The 21199-nt window shown below is 46.7% G+C and overlaps 1 protein-coding gene across 4 annotated transcripts in view; it reads right to left on the reverse strand.

Annotated features, from left to right (window-relative positions):
* Positions 1 to 15579: 15579 nt before the first annotated feature.
* LOC116956641 (interferon-induced very large GTPase 1-like) overlaps positions 15580 to 21199 on the reverse strand; it is a 139021-nt gene continuing 133401 nt past the window's right edge. For all 4 annotated transcript variants that reach the window (XM_032978412.2, XM_032978413.2, XM_032978410.2 and 1 more), the window contains one exon: positions 15580 to 21085. In XM_032978412.2, the coding sequence (XP_032834303.1) occupies positions 16312 to 21085 (4774 nt within the window). In that variant the 3' untranslated portion in view covers positions 15580 to 16311. The remainder of the gene's footprint in view (positions 21086 to 21199) is intronic.

Raw genomic sequence — 21199 nt, forward strand, 5'->3', positions numbered from 1 at the left:
GTATGTTGCGCACGGTCAGGACGTATGGGTGCACGTTGGTGCATCATGTTTTGGGAGCTGCGCCGGGGTCGTCGGATGTGATAGCACTTATTCAAGGGGTGATGGTCAGGGTTATCGTTGACACGGGGGCTTCTGCGACCCTTATCTCATTACAAACTTTTCGCTCATTGCCAACTTTGCCCCAGGCCCTAGAACCGGTTGATGGGCCGTGCATAGCAGCAAATGGTATTATGGGTTGTATGGTCGCGATGATTCAAATTGGGGAAGTGAGCGTTACGGGGAATGTTTTGGTTTCCACGGCCTTGGCGGTACCGTGTTTGTTGGGAACAGATTTCTTGCAAAGGATGCCGCTTAAGATTTCTATAAGAGAAGGGGTGTTTGGAATTGCCATTGGGAAAATGTCTAAAATTTTTAGGAACGCCTTCTAAGTTCGCAGTTGCGAACACCATGGTGCAGGCCATGGTGGGCCACACCATTCGCGTTCCGCCGGCCACGCAGATGCTTGTGCCGCTGCGCTTTAAAAAAGTTGCCTTTCAACGAGCAACAGGAGGGTATATTGCTGACGCCCTCAAATGCTGTAACACGGATGCCCACTTTGGTAGGGGCTTTGACTATTGTACCGGCAAATTGCGACCCTTTCACACAAATTGTAAACGCGGGACACGAACCGGTCGTCATTCAGGAGGGTACCACATTGGCGCATGCAACAGCAGCGCCGGGTCCGGAAGGGGAGGCGTGTTTGGTAACGGGACAGAGTGAGATGTTGCCGGGTGATGGAGATGATCCGGACTGGTTGCGAGATCTATATATGCAAAACCCCGAACTAACGCCTGTGCAGCGTTCGCGTCTCCATGGGTTGCTCGTGGAATTCAAAGATGTGTTCAGTTCAGGTAAATATGACGTGGGTCGTACGTCATTGTTGCGGCATCACATTGACACTGGGAATGCACCCCCAATCCGAATGAATACCCATCGTGTAAGTCCGCTGGAGAAAGATTGTATTCGGCGAGCCGTTGATGAGATGTTAGAACAGGAGATCATTTCTCCTTCATCCAGCCCGTGGGGAGCTCCTATTGTACTCGTTAAAAAGCACGATGGGGCCATGCGATGTTGTGTTGACTACCGAAAATTAAATGAGGTTTCTGTTGCGGAAGTGTATCCGCTCCCACGTATTGATGATTCACTAGACGCCCTGTCCGGCGCGAAAATTTTTTCGACCCTCGATCTGTTGTCGGGCTTTTGGCAATTGCCCCTGGATGAGGAGTCTAAACCCAAGACCGCTTTTTGGACACCACAAGGGTTGTTCCAATTCAATGTACTCCCGATGGGGCTCCACTCTCGCCGGCCACCTTCCAACGATTAATGGAACTCGTGTTGTCAGGACTGCAGTGGGAGTCGTGTTTAATATATCTGGACGACAACATTGTTTTCAGTAAGGATTTTGATGAACATTTGCAACGGTTGCGTGCCGTTTTTGGCCGAGTGCGGTGCGCTGGATTGAAATTTAAACCCCAAAAGTGCCATTTGTTAAGGACATCGGTTAAATATTTGGGGCACGTTGTTAGCGCGTCTGGGGTGGCCACCGATCCTGAGAAGACGAGTTGCATGCCAACGTGTCCGGTACCGAAAACGGTAGGGGAGGCACGTAGCTTCGTGGGCTTCGCGTCGTATTACCGACGATTTGTTAAGGATTTTGCCACAATTGCGAGGCCATTGCACACGCTCACTGGTAAGGGTGTGAAATTTCAGTGGGGAGATGTAGAACAACGATCGTTTGAGGTGCTGTGGGCCGCGTTGGCGGACGCACCGCCGCTTGGATACCCTAATTTAACGAAAACCTTTATTCTTGACACGGATGCCAGTGATACGGGCATAGGCGCGTTTTGTTGCAAATGGTGGATGGTGTTGAGAAAGTTGTGGCATATGGCAGCCGGGTGTTGTCTCCGGCTGAACAGAAGTATTGTGTAATGTGCAGGGAGTTGCTGGCCATCGTGCACTTTGTTCGATTGTACTGACCGTATTTGTACTGCAGAGATTTTTTGATCCGCACTGATCATGCGGCACTACAGTACTCATTGCGGGTTGACCAGCCGTCTGGACAGATGGCCCGTTGGCTCGAGACCCTGCAGGAGTACTCATTCACAATCCAGCATAGGAAGGGGACACGTCATGTCAACGCTGACGCCTTGTCGAGATTGCCGCAACCGACTGGTTCATGTCGGTGTGCAGAGGGCTCGCTGCATTGCAGTCCGCCGCTGCAGGACGTTCCGGCAATGGTCGCTGCAGCAGATTCAATTCGGCCAGAAGCGATTCCCGCTGTGGGATCGGGGTTGTTGGGGTTGACATTGGGTCAGTGGAAACGCTTACAGGTGGATGACTCCTCCTTGACGAGGATGAGGCTTCGTGCCTCTCGCTCAAGGGGATCGGAAGATCGGCCCTTTCTAAAACTCGTCGATGGTCTCCTCATTCGCTGGGATGTTGAAGCACAAAAGTTCTGTATTGTTGTTCTGATTGTGTTGCGCGGGAAGCTCATTAGTGATACCCATGACAAATTGATGCATTTAGGGGAGAAAAAGACCGCGCTAACCTTGGGGAAAGATTTCTACTGGCCGGGGATGTATAACGATGTTCAGCGAGTTGTGAAAGCATGCCATGAATGCACGCAGTGGAAGGCGCCGGCGCGACCCTATCGTGTAACATTGCAATCGATACGGGTTTTGCGTGTCAACGAAATTGTCGCCCTAGATATATTGGGTCCGTTTCCCGTCACCCCCCGGGGGCATAAGTATCTGCTCGTCGGGGTAGAGTTCCTTACTCGCTGGCCTATGGCATGGCCACTGGTGGACCAATCTGCGGGGTCGATCGCAGAGGCTTTCTTGCAGGGATATGTTTTCGATAAGGGCGCCCCGGAGCACTTGCTCACTGATCAAGGCAGAAATTTTTCGTCACGATTGCTTAAGGAGGTGTGTGATTCATTCGGGACCAAAAAGATTTGAACGTCCCCGTACCACCCGCATACCGACGGGATGGTTGGATGCCTGCAAAGGGCGCTGACGTCTATGCTTTGCCACCAGGTTAATGCCTCACAGGATGATTGGGACCTGCATGTTGCGGCGACTCTGGCCGCTTACAGACTGGCCCCGCATGCCTCGATGGGGTACTCGCCGTTTTATTTGATGTATGGGCACGAACCAGAAGCGCCAGCCTTGGTCAAATTGGGTGTGCAAAAACAGGGGAAGTCACCAATGGTGCCTGCTCCTATGCAGGTGTCATTGGACCGTCTGAGAGAGGCTCGGGAGGCCTCGTTGGGTAACACGGCGCAACGACAAGCCGCCAACGAACGGTTGCATGGTACGCAGCGGCCTCGAGATCCGTGGTGTGTTGGGGACAAAGCGTGGTTGCATTGCCCCATGGTACCGGTGGGAACGTCTCCAAAGTTCCATCGGCCCTGGCAGGGGCCTGTTGAGGTCGTTGAGGTTCTCCGGGACCAAAGTGTACGGATTCGATTCAGTCGTCAAATATGGTTTGTTCACCCGTCGCGCCTTAAGAAATTTGTATTGTCATATGACGCGTCATCTCCCATCCCAGAGCGGCCTGTATTGGATGTGTCCGACGAGCCTGTGAGGCGGTCGCATGTGTACGCGCCTCAGAAATCTGCTTCCCGTGTGCCTACAGGACCATCCCTATTGACTCGACGAGGGGGTTCTGGCAAGTTTACTGGCCAGACACCGGTTGACCGGCCGCAACCTTGAGATACTGTCCGGCCCGCGCAGGGACGAGGGACTGTCCCGCCGGCAGATGGTCGCTGTGACAGGGACGGGTGTGCGTCGAGGACCAGACGCAGCCCTCACTTAACAGAGGAGCGTAGCCCGCCCTTGCCCCACGGTGTCCCGTGTAGGGGAAATGGGCCGGCAGCTGGAACTCGCTCCTGAGGACGGATCTTTCATTGACTCTGCGTGTTGCGGTTCTTGTACAAAGTTGTTATGTTGTGTTAATTGTTATGTCCTAGGTACTCCACTGCCCAGACGTCGAAGTGTCATCATATCCGGGACGGCTAGATATTTTCATCACGGGAGGGGGGGGGGGGTGATGTAGTGGAGTAGGAAGGTGCGTAGTGGAAACAGCGTGATAATGTGATAACACAGACAGTACGGGTTATGTTGGGTCAGCCTGTAGTGAAGGCAAATACAGTACAGGTTATGTTAGGGCAATTCAGCTGGGAGAGCCAAGGACGGCTGGGATTGGTTGTTGCTGTTGCCAAGGATGGAGGGGCGTCTTGAAGTCTGGCGAGGAACAGGTGTACGGTCACGCGGAGTGCCGTTGGGACGCAGGTAAATTAATTGGGGAGTAATGAGAGTGGGGATAAATTGGTGGGTCGGCAATTGGAGCGAGGTTGTTGAAGTTGAGGAGCTTGGAGTGAAGAGTGGGGATTTGAAGTTGGAGTCAACAGCAGGGAATTGAAGTGTGGAGAGCTGGCAGACAGAGAGTTGGAAGGATAGAGTTTGGGAGACAGAGTTGGAGATGGAGCTTGGAAACAGCGTAGCGATAGCGGAGCTGAAGAAGAGAAGCAGCTAGCAGTGAAGAAAGCGTAGCGATAGCGGAGCTGAAGAAGAGAAGCAGCCAGCAGTGAAGAGAGCATCGCGAAAGCGGAGCTGAAGAAGAGAAGCAGCTAGCAGTGAAGAGAGCGTAGCGATAGCGAAGCTGAACAGAGACGAAGCAGTTAGCAGTGGGGAGAGCATAGTGACGGTGATAACGGTGAACAGAGACGAAGCAGTTAGCAGTGGGGACAGCATAGTGATGGTGATAGCGGTGAACAGAGACGAAGCAGCCAGCAGTGGAGAGAGCATAGTGACGGTGATAGCGGAGAGCAGAGACGAAGTAGTTAGCAGTGGAGAGAGCATAGCGACGGTGATAGCGGAGAGCAGAGACGAAGAAGTTAGCGGCGGAGTAAGCAAAGTAATCGTGGGGAGTGGAGAGACAAAGGTGGCGAGCGAGTCGATTGAAGCACGGTGAGCGAGCTGTGGCGACATGGATGCTGTGAAGTGTTGAGGACATGCTAAGAGTTGTAAATAAAGCGGTGTTCGAAGAAAGACAAAAGTTGTCCGAGTGAAATCGAACACTACATTTGGTGTCAGAATGACTACGAACCACGCCGAGATGTCAAAGAAGGCGGCCAAGAAGAAGAACGTGCCGGTGGACTCGTCCGACAATAGCAACGATGAGGACGTGCTGCCCGCGTCCGGCCAAGTGGCCGATACTCCTCCGGAGGGCCTGGTCGAACGAGAGTCTACAAAACGAGACTGCGGTTCGAGCGGGGCCGAGACCCCGGGACCGTCGGGAGATTGGAGAGTCCTCATGGCACAGTGGGAGGCCAGGATGGCGACATTGACGGAGGCGTTTAACCGCTTTGTGACATCGGACCAGGTACAACCGACGGTGTCAAGTCGACCAGCAGATGTTGCCGCGGGGACGGAGTGATTGGAGAAATCCGACGACGATGAAGCGCCGTCATCGGGAACAGCACGGCGACTTCATGTGCAGCAGTTCGAGGCCAAAGTTGGGGATTGGACGGCATTTTCAAGACGGTTCCGAGCGGCTTATCAATCTCTGGAGTGGACTGAGGGTGCCGCACTGCGGGCACTGCCAACGGACCTCGATGATGATACTTTTTACGACATTTAATGGATTCCCTGCCGCCATCAGGTCAACGCTGGACGGGGCATTCGCGGCAATGAGAAAGGTGTATGAGCCGCAGTTGGTCGCCAAACGTAGGTTCCAGCAAAGGAAGCGGGAGGGAATGGAATCCCCTCTTGCGTTCAGCAGCGCGCTGTTGGCCCTCGCTCAAGTAGCATACCCGGCAATGGACCAGGAGGCCCTGGATTCCTTACTGCAGGAGAAGCTTTTGCAGTTCGCGAAGGAGCTACGAGTCGTCCTTTCGCTTCCTGAGAGCCATAACGACGACGACATGTCGTCTCTACAGATCGCCAGGAACATCCAAGTCAACCTGGATCTCCGCGTCCGAGAGCGCGGTGGTAGTGAGTGAGGTGCCGCCGATTGCAGCGGCGGCCGGGGTGCCACCCGCGGGCATGCTGCGTCGCCCCGCGGTGTATGGAGGTGGCACGCAGCGGACGTGCTACGAGTGCGGACGGAGAGGACAGCTCGTCCGCGACTGTTGGCGGCGCAGGGGCAGCCTTCCAAGGGCGCCGACCAGCTACAACTGAGAATTTCCCCAGGACCGAGGATTCCGGGTGAGTCGCGATACATTCAATATACGGTCGCTCTTTTCACATCACCCATCGGCGTCATCTCACCCATTGACATCTCATTCGTATGTTGTGCACGGTCAGGACATATGGGGCACGTTGGTGCATCATGTTTTGGGAGCTGCGCCGGGGTCGTCGGATGTGATAGCACTTATTCAAGGGGTGATGGTCAGGGTTATCGTTGACACGGGGGCTTCTGCGACCCTTATCTCATTACAAACTTTTCGCTCATTGCCAACTTTGCCCCAGGCCCTAGACCCGGTTGATGGGCCGTGCATAGCAGCAAATGGTATTATGGGTTGTATGGTCGCGATGATTCAAATTGGGGAAGTGAGCGTTACGGGGAATGTTTTGGTTTCCACGGCCTTGGCGGTGCCGTGTTTGTTGGGAACAGATTTCTTGCAAAGGATGCCGCTTGAGATTTTTATAAGAGAAGGGGTGTTTGGAATTGCCATTGGGAAAATGTCTAAAATTTTTAGGAACGCCTTCTAAGTTCGCAGTTGCGAACACCATGGTGCAGGCCATGGTGGGCCACACCATTCGCGTTCCGCCGGCCACGCAGATGCTTGTGCCGCTGCGCTTTAAAAAAGTTGCCTTTCAACGAGCAACAGGAGGGTATATTGCTGACGCCCTCAAATGCTGTAACACGGACGCCCACTTTGGTAGGGGCTTTGACTATTGTACCGGCAAATTGCGACCCTTTCATACAAATTGCAAACGCGGGACACGAACCGGTCGTCATTCAGGAGGGTACCACATTGGCGCATGCAACAGCAGCGCTGGGTCCGGAAGGGGAGGCGTGTTTGGCAACGGGACAGAGTGAGATGTTGCCGGGTGATGGAGATGATCCGGACTGGTTGCGAGATCTATATATGCAAAACCCCGAACTAACGCCTGTGCAGCGGTCGCGTCTCCATGGGTTGCTCGTGGAATTCAAAGATGTGTTCAGTTCAGGTAAATATGACGTGGGTCGTACGTCATTGTTGCGGCATCACATTGACACTGGGAATGCACCCCCAATCCGAATGAATACCCATCGTGTAAGTCCGCTGGAGAAAGATTGTATTCGGCGAGCCGTTGATGAGATGTTAGAACAGGAGATCATTTCTCCTTCATCCAGCCCGTGGGGAGCTCCTATTGTACTCGTTAAAAAGCGCGACGGGGCCATGCGATGTTGTGTTGACTACCGAAAACTAAATGAGGTTTCTGTTGCGGAAGTGTATCCGCTCCCACGTATTGATGATTCACTAGACGCCCTGTCCGGCGCGAAAATTTTTTCGACCCTCGATCTGTTGTCGGGCTTTTGGCAATTGCCCCTGGATGAGGAGTCTAAACCCAAGACCGCTTTTTGGACACCACAAGGGTTGTTCCAATTCAATGTACTCCCGATGGGGCTCCACTCTCGCCGGCCACCTTCCAACGATTAATGGAACTCGTGTTGTCAGGACTGCAGTGGGAGTCGTGTTTAATATATCTGGACGACATCATTGTTTTCAGTAAGGATTTTGATGAACATTTGCAACGGTTGCGTGCCGTTTTTGGCCGAGTGCGGTGCGCTGGATTGAAATTTAAACCCCAAAAGTGCCATTTGTTAAGGACATCGGTTAAATATTTGGGGCACGTTGTTAGTGCGTCTGGGGTGGCCACCGATCCTGAGAAGACGAGTTGCGTGCCAACGTGTCCGGTACCGAAAACGGTAGGGGAGGCACGTAGCTTCGTGGGCTTCGCGTCGTATTACCGACGATTTGTTAAGGATTTTGCCACAATTGCGAGGCCATTGCACACGCTCACTGGTAAGGGTGTGAAATTTCAGTGGGGAGATGTAGAACAACGATCGTTTGAGGCGCTGTGGGCCGCGTTGGCGGACGCACCGCCGCTTGGATACACTGATTTTACGAAAACCTTTATTCTTGACACGGATGCCAGTGATATGGGCATAGGCGCGGTTTTGTTGCAAATGGTGGATGGTGTTGAGAAAGTTGTGGCATATGGCAGCCGGGTGTTGTCTCCGGCTGAACAGAAGTATTGTGTAATGTGCAGGGAGTTGCTGGCCATCATGCACTTTGTTCGATTGTACTGACCGTATTTGTACGGCAGAGATTTTTTGATCCGCACTGATCACGCGGCACTACAGTACTCGTTGCGGGTTGACCAGCCGTTGGGACAGATGGCCCGTTGGCTCGAGACCCTGCAGGAGTACTCTTTCACGATCCAGCATAGGAAGGAGACACGTCATGTCAACGCTGACGCCTTGTCGAGATTGCCGCAACCGACTAGTTCATGTCGGTGTGCGGAGGGCTCGCTGCATTTCGGTCCGCCGCTGCAGGACGTTCCGGAAATGGTCGCTGCAGCAGATTCAATTCGGCCAGAAGCGATTCCCGCTGTGGGATCGGGGTTGTTGGGGTTGACATTGGGTCAGTGGAAACGCTTACAGGTGGATGACTCCTCCCTGACGAGGATGAGGCTTCGTGACTCTCGCTCAAGGGGATCGGAAGATCGGCCCTTTCTAAAACTCGTCGATGGTCTCGTCATTCGCTGGGATGTTGAAGCACAAAAGTTCCGTATTGTTGTTCTGATTGTGTTGCGCGGGAAGCTCATTAGTGATACCCATGACAAATTGATGCATTTAGTGGAGAAAAAGACCGCGCTAACCTTGGAGAAAGATTTCTACTGGCCGGGGATGTATAACGATGTTCAGCGAGTTGTAAAAGCATGCCATGAATGCACGCAGTGGAAGGCGCCGGCGCGACCCTATCGTGTACCATTGCAATCGATACGGGTTTTGCGTGTCAACGAAATTGTCGCCCTAGATATATTGGGTCCGTTTCCCGTCACCCCCCGGGGGCATAATTATCTGCTCGTCGGGGTGGAGTACCTTACTCGCTGGCCTATGGCATGGCCACTGGTGGACCAATCTGCGGGTCGATCGCAGAGGCTTTCTTGCAGGGATATGTTTTCGATAAGGGCGCCCAGAGCACTTGCTCACTGATCAAGGCAGAAATATTTCGTCACTATTGCTTAAGGAGGTGTGTGATTCATTCGGGACCAAAAAGATTTGAACGTTCCCGTACCACCCGCAAACCGACGGGATGGTTGGATGCCTGCAAAAGTCGCTGATGTCTATGCTTTGCCACTAGGTTAATGCCTCACAGGATGATTGGGACCTGCATGTTGCGGCGACTCTGGCCGCTTACAGACTGGCCCCGCATGCCTCGACGGGGTACTCGCCGTTTTATTTGATGTATGGGCACGAACCAGAAGCGCCAGCCTTGGTCAAATTGGGTGTGCAAAAACAGGGGAAGTCATTAATGGTGCCTGCTCCTATGCAGGTGTCATTGGACCGTCTGAGAGAGGCTCGGGAGGCCTCGTTGGGTAACACGGCGCAACGACAAGCCGCCAACGAACGGTTGCATGGTACGCAGCGGCCTCGAGATCCGTGGTGTGTTGGGGACAAAGCGTGGTTGCATTGCCCCATGGTACCGGTGGGAACGTCTCCAAAGTTCCATCGGCCCTGGCAGCGGCCTGTTGAGGTCGTTGAGGTTCTCCGGGACCAAAGTGTACGGATTCGATTCAGTCGTCAAATATGGTATGTTCACCCGTCGCGCCTTAAGAAATTTGTATTGTCATATGACGCGTCATCTCCCATCCCAGAGTGGCCTGTATTGGATGTGTCCGACGAGCCTGTGAGGCGGTCGCATGTGTACGCGCCTCAGAAATCTGCTTCCCGTGTGCCTACAGGACCATCCCTATTGACTCAATGAGGGGGTTCTGGCAGGTTTACTGGCCAGACACCGGTTGACCGGCCGCAACCTCGAGATACTGTCCGGCCCGCGCAGGGATGAAGGACTGTCCCGCCGGCAGATGGTCGCTGTGACAAGGACGGGTGTGCGTCGAGGACCAGACGCAGCCCTCACTTAACAGAGGAGCGTAGCCCGCCCTTGCCCCACGGTGTCCCGTGTAGGGGAATGGGCCGGCAGCTGGAACTGGCTCCCGAGGACGGATCTTTCATTGACTCTGCGTGTTGCGGTTCTTGTACAAAGTTGTTATGTTGTGTTAATTGTTATGTCCTAGGTACTCCACTACCCAGACGTCGAAGTGTCGTCATATCCGGGACGGCTAGATTTTTTCATCACGGGGGGTGGGGGGGGGGTGATGTTGTGGAGTAGGAAGGTGCGTAGTGGAAACAGCGTGATAATGTGATAACACAGACAGTACGGGTTATGTTGGGTCAGCCTGTAGTGAAGGCAAATACAGTACAGGTTATGTTAGGGCAATTAAGCTGGGAGAGCCAAGGACGGCTGGGATTGGTTGGTGCTGTTGCCAAGGCTGGAGGGGCGTCTTGAAGTCTGGCGAGGAACAGGCGTTCCCTCTATAGAGTACGGGTGAAGAGGCCGTTACCTCTTCAAGTATCAGATTCGCCACTGTAATTGAAGCGTCTGTAATAAATACGTGTTGCCTCAAGTGAACAGTCTCCGACGTTAATAAGGCTACTACACAAGGATTCATGTCTGCATTAACTACAATACTTGCAGTGAAAATGCAAACAAAAACAAAAAAACACACTAATAATCATATAATCAGAGTGTTTATGTAAAAAGGTTTCAGTTTTGTTGCCAGAAAAAAGGGGAAAAGCCCTATTATTATATTTTGGTACTGGTAAAGGAGGTCGAGTGATATACTGAAGTTGTTTGTGTGTGGTAATTGCTGGAGCATTGCATGCTTCACATGCTGACTGTTTAACTGCTGTATTTAATATTTGGATACCGTTTGTATCCCGAAACGCATGCCACCTGTGTTAACTTTTAGTTACAGTATTTTTATTTAGATATTGATAGGTGCATCCAGGGTGGGTGTTTGTGCAAACCGCATTACACGAGAGGCAGGGTGGACTCGTAAATCGAGCTGACTCGTAAACCGAGCCAACTATGACCGAGGATCGAGTATTTCCTTCCCTCGGTAACATTAGCTTAGAGTTCCATTACATTTGCGACTTTGCAATAACAGAGAATCAACTTTGACTGTGTAAGGTGTATGAGTGTGGTCGATCAGGATGTGGATGTGCCTGCATCAAACTATTAACTGTTAAAACTATTTGAATTTTACCAGTCAAGGCCCACTGAGCTATATAGCTCTTTATTGCAAGTAACCTGACCACAAATGATAGCTCAACGAAGTGGCTTATCACTTGCAAATGTCTAGCAACCAAATACTCTAAATGCAGAGACCCGGAGAAACATCCACGTGGCCATAGGGTAAACATGCAAACTCCAAATATACAGCAGGCGTCAAGGTCGGAATCAAACCCAAGACTTCCTGTAAACAAGGTGAGGCAGTTAACGTCTCGTATTAATGAGCTTTATTTGCCTGTTCAAAGCTTATGATACCATCTATCCAGGGCTCTGGATTGTTATTTGTGCTTTCGTAGTCCCCGTCTCTGCTCACAGTCACAAATGACCTTCATGATGGCGGGCCAGCACGAGTAAAGCTGCGTGGCTGGGAGTCACAGCCTTTTTCTGTCCACCGTGAGTGTGACAGGAATGTCATCGGGCCCCTACACTATTTAACAACTTTTTCGACTACGTAGTTTGATAAGTTTTCCATGGCTATACCTGAGAAATTTCCATCTTGTACAAATACAATGAGAGGCTGAAACATACCCAGGTGTGATCAAGGCATGGCTATTGGTCAACCAGGTTATGTATACTCTTGGGTTCTTTCGGTAAAGTCACGTAGGTAGAAAAAAAATCACGACGTTTCGATCACAACACAAGCAATCGTCCTCAGGTGAAAAGATACAGCAGGCGAACTGCTGCCTCAGCAGGCGAACTGCTGCCTCAGCAGTTCGCCTGCTGCCTCAGCAGTTCGCCTTCTGTATTTTTTTTTACCTGAGGACGATTGCTTGTATTGCGATCGAAACGTCGTGATTCATTATTTTTACACGCTTTTTATTAACTCACTGTCTGTTGTATCCTCAAATCTTGTAACTCAATTTTTACCCATTTCCCAATGTGGTATCGACTGCAAACTTGGTAAACTTATGTCATACTGATGACAATACTATATTATTTCATTTACAAAAATATATATCTATTTTTCAACATTATTTTTTATATGTTATTTTTCGGCTTGGGTCTAATTGTCCACGCTCAACTGACCTTGGCTGTAAATCACTACGGGTCCCTTACGTTGTTACAAGTTTCAGGGCCACTTCCTGGAGTCGTGGAGTTCTTCCATTAATAGTACGGTACATTTCATTAAAGCGTGTTTTAAAAAAAGTTTTTTTTAAAAAATATGACTTATTTCTACCTACGTGACTTAACCGAAAGAACCAAAGAGTATGTATTCCTGCAGTCACGAAAGCATCAAATCAAGACAGGTTAAGTATGTTTATTATCTGGTAATTTCTGCCCACTCTGAATAATTGGAGACTTCTGCTGCTGAGCCTGGAGCATGCCATCAGCCCCACGAAAACTAAGCACCTGTCTGGGTGTTTTATATCATATGCAGGCTAGCTCATTTAACGAGTTACAATCTGAGAAACGTTTTGCCTGTCTTGAACAACTTTTTATCCATTGATGATTTTTGAAATATAATTTTAAATAAATTAATAAAACATCAAATGTAATAATGTACAGAAATCCCCTGCTACAAGTTGCCACATAATGCGGATTCGCATATGCGTTGCTGATTAATTTTGAAATGTTTCCTTATAATGTTAATGCATTGCATATGCGTGTTTTTAATGGGCCAATATGTTTGTAATGTTATTAATAATTAACATTTATTTGTAAGGCACCTTCCACTAATGTTTCAAGACATCTTGTAAGGATAAGGTTAAGGAAAGGCCAAGAGAAAAGAAGAGCTAAATAGAATGAACGGACTTAAAAAGTATCCACATTGTCAGATAAGCGAATTTCTAACGGTAGGGAATCCCACAATCGAGGCGCCGACACAGCAAATGCCCACTCACCCCACGAACGCAACCGGGATCGAGGTAAGCACAGAAGGGCCCAGTCTGCAGATCTTAACGACTTTGAGGGGGTGTACGGAATAATTAACTCGTGAATATATAGTGGTGGTCCCAGCCCTTAAACTCTACTCGTTTCAAGACCGGTAGCCAGTATAATAAGAGAACCAGAAAAATGTGGTCACATAATGGGGTTCGGATGAGCACACTAACTGCCGCATTATAAATAATTTATAGTCTACCAAGGACTTGATTTGAAACACCAACCAGCAAGGCATTGTAATTCATTCGCGAGAGGACAAGTGCATGGACCAACCTTTCAGAATCAACTGGTGTAATGATGTTTCGCAGTCGAGCAATGTTTCACAACCTTATTAACATGAGCATCGAAGTGAAAGGGACGCATCAAATATCACCCCAAGATGATTAATCTCATGCGTCGGGCAGACGTGCTGGCCTTCAATAACAAGGCTGAAAAGTCCCAGTTTTTTCAACTGTTGGGGAGAGCTGACTAATCGGAGTTCGGTTTCATGTACATTTAGCTGGAGAAAATTGTTCTGCATCCATGATTTTACAGTTCTTAAAGATGATTAAAGCAAATATATTGCTGCTGTACAATCTGATGTTAGCTGGAGGTTAATTTGGGTGTCGTCTGCATAACAGCGGTAGCGCAACCCTAGAAATGATAGCAGTGCTCCAAATGGGGCCACGTAAATGCTAAACAGAATGGAACAAAGCACCGATCCTTGAGAAACCCCATCATGCGTGAAAATCACAGCAAGAAAATTTGCTGTGGTTTTCACACCTGATGATGATTGCTTGTGTTGCTGTCGAAACGTCGTGAGAATTTTATTTTTTATGTTTATGATTTTATTGTTTCCCTTCTACGTGACTTTACCGAAAGAACCAAGAATATGAATCCCTGCAGCCACGAAAGCTTTAAATCAAAAGTGTGAAGGTAGTTCAATAAAAACGTTTGACTGGCGTTAACATGATCTTGTCTATGTTATCTGCGTTATTTCTTTGCTCATTAACCCCTGGAAATCCTCATATTCCTTTGTGTTGTTCTTTGAAACCCCCAGGAATTCGTTTACTCTTTGCCTTTAACCTAGCCTTGGATTCAGTTTATTTTGGCAGGCCTGCAGTTCGAGACAAAAACTGAGACTTTGTATAACTTGTACTGTGATTTATAATGTGAGGTTGAGAACACATCTCTAGAAAACCAATCTGTGGCTGGACTCCATCTCATTTCGTTGCTGGCTGTTTGGTTTGTCTGGGCACGTGGACCTCTTTTGGGGAAGTTTGGGTGTGGACCTTTAGGAGTTTATCTAATATCGGCATTTTAGAGGCAATAGTCTGACCTCACAATAACTATAGCTATCGTTGGTTGCTTACATTTCCATCATGCTACCAGATTGTGCCTCATGTGGAGTGAGCACCATGGCTCAAATTCAATATCTAATCAGGGCTCACACTCCGACAATGGTGTGATCCACGAGGTTATCCCAGTTCCCAAGTGATGTTTGTGCATTTCAGCAGAGCAGTCTCCAGGTCCTTGATCTTTACCGGATCCTGTCCAGTAGCCAGTGCGTTGTTGCTACCTTGCTGGAGACCATAAACGACGCAATGCTCAGCCAGTCACATGCTCCCTGAAGCTGCCTTATATAATGTGCCCAGTGTGGCCACATTGATTCTGTTGACAGGGCCTGTGTGTATGAGGAGCAACCTGTGCATAGCAATGCAACTCAGGTTAATTTGATTCTCGTAAAAAATCTTCCAGTTCGGTGTGTGATGGTTTAACTTGATCTTCATTGACCGAGCAAATTGTGTAAAGAGAAAAAAGCATAGGGGAGTGAAGGAACTCTTGTATGAAGAGAGTCATTCCTGAGATGTCACACTATACATATATATCCTGTAAAGGACAATGTTAATGACGAATATGACCTTCTCGCTTTTGTATTCTTTCATAACTTCCAATGGAGTACTAAACATTTTCATTCTAAAATACTGTTTTCTTTACATCAAAGTTACAGCGACATCCTCTTATGAAAATTTGTTTAATCAACATATGGTAAATATTAATTTGTTCATAAATTGTCTTTATCATATTAATAAAAATGTCATCCGCATGTTATAGAAAGAGTATTAATTAGAGATGTTTGTAAGTATGTATGTTGAACTTCTTTCACACCGCGCATTGCCAACCGCTAATCAGAGGTGCCGGACATTAAGGTCACGAAGTTTATGGAACGTGTTCTGAAAACTAAACGTATCCCTACTGTGACACTTGGAAGATTGTTATTAATATTTAAACTGCAGACATTCAGTAGCACTTTGAGGAATGAGTGATTGATTACATTCTGACTTTATTCATATACATGGGATTACAAACAACACCACTTGATCACAAATATAATAAACACAGATATAAATGTTGTGTTATTAAACACATTAAAATCACCTCACCCTTATCACCGCCTTATTTTAGATATTAAAAAAGCCTTTAAGGTCCCAGACTATGGCCTAGAAGGGGACATCGCATGACCAAAATTATGGATTACTCAAGCAAGTTGAATTTTAAACAATACAAAAATATATATTTTAGTAGGACAAGTTTATGAGGAATAGTGTTTACATACAGGGTCTTCCATATACATAGGCTTTTGCCTATACATTAGCGAATCACATCTTATTACATATAGTCTATTTACTCATGGCCATTCCTTTCGTACACTGATGTAGGTTAATTATCTTCCCCTTAACCCATAACTATAATAGTAATATGATTAACAATAGAACTTGTATTTATAAGTCAATGATATCAATCACATCTCAAACACGAGGCACTAACGTGCGTCGTGTTTGAGATTGTTTGTAAGCTAGGAGACAGGATGAGGGGCATGAGGAGCACAACGATAGAAGTCTACGGGGCCATGAGGAGTGGGCACAGGGACAACTTTGACAGACAGGCAGGAGAGACAAGGTATGTTGAGCCCTGAGCGTAAATGAGCGGGGGGGGACTTGGTAATGGAGATGATGGGTGATGATGACGATGATTAACATTTTAATAAGCTACTGCTTTCACAATGTTAACTTGAATGTTTTTTTCAAGTCTTCCTTCATCTTATTTGTATCCTTTTCGATCTTTTTCCATGCATGAGGAATATCAGCTGGTGAAAGCTTATGTTTTTTAGCAAATCTTTCATTGTATTTGCAGAACACGACCTTCCAGAATGTCGTGGCTTCCAGGCTAGTGTCTGCCTGAATGCTCCAGGTAGGATAGTAGGTGCTGTATGTCTTGAAGGGAACACGTTGTCCATTTGTAGCGGCGCTTTTAAAAGTACCATCGCCAGCAACATCTGTTGTGCAAACTGCAGTTGACAACTTTTTGGTCGAACTTCCATGAAAACCATAAAGACCTTGAGGATAATGCAGCTCCGCACAGTGTGTCACATGACCACCACCTCCCTGGTCACAAGGCACCCCACAGAAAGGACACTTCTTCTCACAGCCAGCCAGGCTCTTGTAGAGCTCTATGTGCGGCTGCACACTGAGACGACTCAACCACGCCTCGCACTCGGCGTCACTGGCGACACTGAACCCTCGCAACATTTCCTCTTCAGCAGAGTCCAACGAACTCTTGAGCTCTTCCGAAAATTGCTTGACACTTTCTTTGTCTCTGAAGGATAAAGACCCGAGGATGTCAATAAAATCTTTATTGATTCTTATGTGTGTGAGTAGACACTCACCCAAGCTCTCTGAGAATTCCAAAAGTGTGGTCGGAGTGGCTAAAGTTTTGGTCACAGAATCCACAGATTTCTTCACTTCATTAATCAGACCGCTCAAAATGGCGCTTGAGAGATGGTACATCTGAGAGTGTGACCCATTCTTACTCTGGCAGTGCTTTATGACCTGAGCCTTTATCCATTCTTTTGTAAAACCTGCATATGCGTTAATATATCTGTCGTAATTTTCAAAGTCGTCTTTTTCCAACAAATGAAGATGTATGGCCAGCTGAAGGTGTTTTCGGCTCGAAAACGTAGGGCCACCGCTATCGCTCTTCACATTCGTTGCAACATCCATACCCAATTTGTTGCATACAGCCTCAAGTAGAGATGGCTTCAGGCACTCGTTACAAAAGGTATTTGCATGTTTCATATTTTCATCGCCTTGATGATATAGTTCCTTAAACATGACAAAATAGGACTTCTTAATTTGTTTCATCTTAGTCATTGGATCGTTGTTGTCATAAAAAATGTCGTGTTGTTTTTGCCAATTTACTATGGCGTTAAAACAAATGAATACAGTGATGTCCTTTGAAAATTCTTTGCTAAATATTTTATTCTGCTGGTTTTTCAGTTCCTTAGTAATGTGTTGCAGCAGATTATAAGTGTGGGTTGAGCAATAATCATTTCTTTTTTCCTCAATCCACGTATTGCTGCTTTCAACAATCATATGTGAAACCTTGGTCAACTCGGTCACAGTTGCATCACTTAACATACATGCTTCATTTCTTGAGTGTTCTGGTTTTAGTTGAAATTGGTTGTTGTTAATTGTTTCAAAATACTTTTCAGGGGTTGCAAATGTATTGAAAAGATCACCGGCATTTCTTTCATATTCGATTTTACTGTCCAAAAGTGATTTCTTCATATCTTTGTAAACGTTATGCTTTATCAATCTTATTTTTGGGAGGCGTTTAACCACGATTGACCACATGTTGCTAAACTCTTTTTTTAGATGTTCTTCGTCTAAATTAACGGTATTATTTTTGCAGTGCTGAAGGAGTTTACAAACTTCCTCTCCAATTGTCTTTTTACTCTGGGTTTCAAGTTCTGCAATGGAGTGTCCAGATTCTCTCCTACAAACCAACTCCAGGAATTTATTGAAGGCTTCCTCTGTCAACTTCATGCAAACTTGATTAGTGCTGATGTTAAAGTCCTCTTTGTATTTCTCAACTAAATGCACATCATTGCTTTTGTTTTCAAAGTAGCTTATTATGTTGTTTTTTAAGGTGGCTCTTCCTTTTGAAATCTCATTGCCTAATTCAGATTCCAACTGTTGAATAACATTCTGAAGATGAGCATATTCTACATTATTTATGTAATTATTTTTCTCTTGTGTCCAAGAAATAATGTCATTACGAAATTCCCATTCCCAGTCTGTATAGTGAATGCACAGTTGGTTGTAAGCTTCAGCAACCAAGCTGTTTTTGAAACTGAATATGAAGTTCTCTTTCTTCACTGCTTCCCAGATGCTTCCAATCCAAGTGCTGAACTCTGACAGTGTTGAGGCTCTCTGTGTTTTTGTTCTTTTTTTAAGATATTCTATCAGGTGCAGTTTGAGGTGAAAAACCTGATCGCTGTACGCAGCACTGACTGCAGCCATTGGAGGGGTTCCATGCCAGAAACCAGGTATGTACCAGTTGTCCCGACTCACGTCGTGCTCCATGACGTCGGTGAATTTACTGTAAGTGGACTCCTTGTGCTCCATTTTTGCAGCTGCCACCGTCATGGCATTCAGTTGATTCATAAGACATTTCTTGTCTCTCATGTTCTTCTCAGAAGCAGCGACATCGCCAGAATTCTGATGCACAAATAGGCACTTTGGTTTTTTCCCGACTTCCGTCATTCGTAGAAATGCATGGACAACGATTTGCAGAACATCTTTCATTTCTTCTACATTTTCCATTGCAAGATTAATGAGAGTGACATCACTCAATCCAATAACCACCGTGGCCAGCTCATTGTCGTGCTCGTAGCTGTCATGAAGTGTTGCCAGCTCTGGGGCTTTCAGCCCTTCTGTGTCAATCACCAGGATGAAGTCACACTCCAGTTCTCGTCTCAGCTCATCGTCAATGCTGATGAGCTGCATGAATGCGCCGCGTGTGCAGCGGCCACTGCTCACTGCGAACTGCAGCCCAAACATGGTGTTGAGAAGCGTGGACTTGCCTGTGCTCTGCACCCCCAGCACGGTCAGGACGAACACGCGGGGGTCTCGGCCAAACATAGTCATCACTTCCTTAAGCACGTCGCTCACCCAGTCAATGGGAATACAGCCAACGTCTCCATCCATCAGCTCCAAGGGAAAGCCCTCCAAGAATAACTCCGCAGCAACAGCTGGGAGTGTTGGTGCCTTGTGGTAGGCAGATTCTTTGCCATTGAGCTCTTCAGGTTTCGGAACCGTTTTTGTTGCTTCGTAGAACTGTCCAATTTCCCGTATGAAGTGTTCCAGTCCCAATGAACTGGACGACATTAATTCCTCAATTTTTTTCATTTTTTTTACATTATTTTTAGACTCATCATCGTGTTCAACATATATTGTCTTGTATTCAGCTCTTAACTTGGAAAATGTAACTCTGGATAGATTATTTAGATTTAATTGCATCCATTGAACAACAAACATTTTCGTTTCAAATGACTCGTTCAATATTGAATCAACAAACATTTTCATCACATCTGAAAAACCCTTTGTTTTCTGTTCTTTGCGAATGTCGGTTTGTTTATTTTTTTTTTCAAAAATATAGTTCTCAAAATGCTCATGTCCGATGTTTTTCACTCGACTCTGTTCTTTGTTGGTCTCTGCCCAATTGCGCCACAGATCTCCTTGTAACGGGAGATATCGTTGTTTACTTTCTATCACACTAAATTCATTTATTTTATTCATGATTCTCTTGACTTTATCTTTGCTTTCTGTGCATTTACTTTCAAATTCATCGATTCTGATATTTAAAATTTCAGCAACGCTGACCATGCTTTCTAATGTATTGTATCTTTCAGTAGATTGGAACAATGTTGTAATATCAGAACGTAGTTTTTTAGTAAATGTTGCGTCATTTTGTCGTCCTTTCTCAATAATGTTTGCCGTTATTTTAAGCTGAGACAAACCGTCGCTGATTGCGTTGGTATTGCTGCTTCTGTTATTTGTTTTCTGATTTGTTATTATAAACAACTTGACTTTAGAATCGGCAAGAATAGACATTTCTTCTACATCTACTTCTCCGTTGTCAATGAGAATGAACATGGCCTTTGAGATTGCTTTTAAAAACTCAAGCTGAACTAAGTGATCCCGGGCATCACCACGGAGATTTAAAATGCTGAACGCTGTTTCAAAAACATTTATATTTGATTTCCCACAAGGACAGAACATAGCCATTTCAACTAGACCATCAGAACATTTTCGAGGGATATCCCCACATTGCATGTCTCGATGAAGAAAGAAATCGTGATTTTCATTGCTAAGAATTGAATTTATCAATTTTGATTTTGAGACACTGCAGTCTCCAACCCGAATGAATGAAATGAAAGGCATTGGTACACTGACTAATAACTCCTCCGTACTGGATGCATTTTTCTGTAGTTTCCAGTTTTTAACAATTTGTCTCATTGCCCACAACATAAATGTGATGTTTCCTTTGCCCGAATCAGGCAGTAAGAGAGGCAAGGCAAACTGACACTGGGACATCTTCTGCATAAGCACCTGTTGTAAGAAGCTGTCAGCGCAGAGAAAAACCGCGGTTATCATGTCAAGTGGATTTATTAAATCGTCATCACTTGGATCTGCATATTCCATTCTACACTTGCCATTTTCTGTGGTTCTTGCCTTGGGATTTGCCCTCATTATATTATTTAGGAAATGTTTGGAAATTTCCTCGAGAGATTTGGGATGTTCCTCACAGACAGTTATGCTCAAAACATGGTTTATTGATATGTTTTGGGGGTAAAATGTGTCCAAAGTGAGTTTCTTCAAAACAGTCTGAAATATAACTTTTGAAGAGGCAATTTTTTCAACCGTGTCTTGATTACTACGCAGCTCGCTTCCTTCCAATATGCGGCCTCCTCTACTCCGTCCAAGAACACTGAAAAATAAACACGTCACATTACAATACAACATTAGATATCACATTCATTTTTGTTTAATAACAAATGTATTCAGATAATTATACTAAATTGATCACAGTTCTTATGACTAA

This window comes from Petromyzon marinus, chromosome 66, assembly GCF_048934315.1.
Source record: "Petromyzon marinus isolate PM22_M1 ecotype Great Lakes invasive population chromosome 66, UKy_Petmar_22M1.pri1.0, whole genome shotgun sequence".
NCBI lineage: Eukaryota > Metazoa > Chordata > Hyperoartia > Petromyzontiformes > Petromyzontidae > Petromyzon > Petromyzon marinus.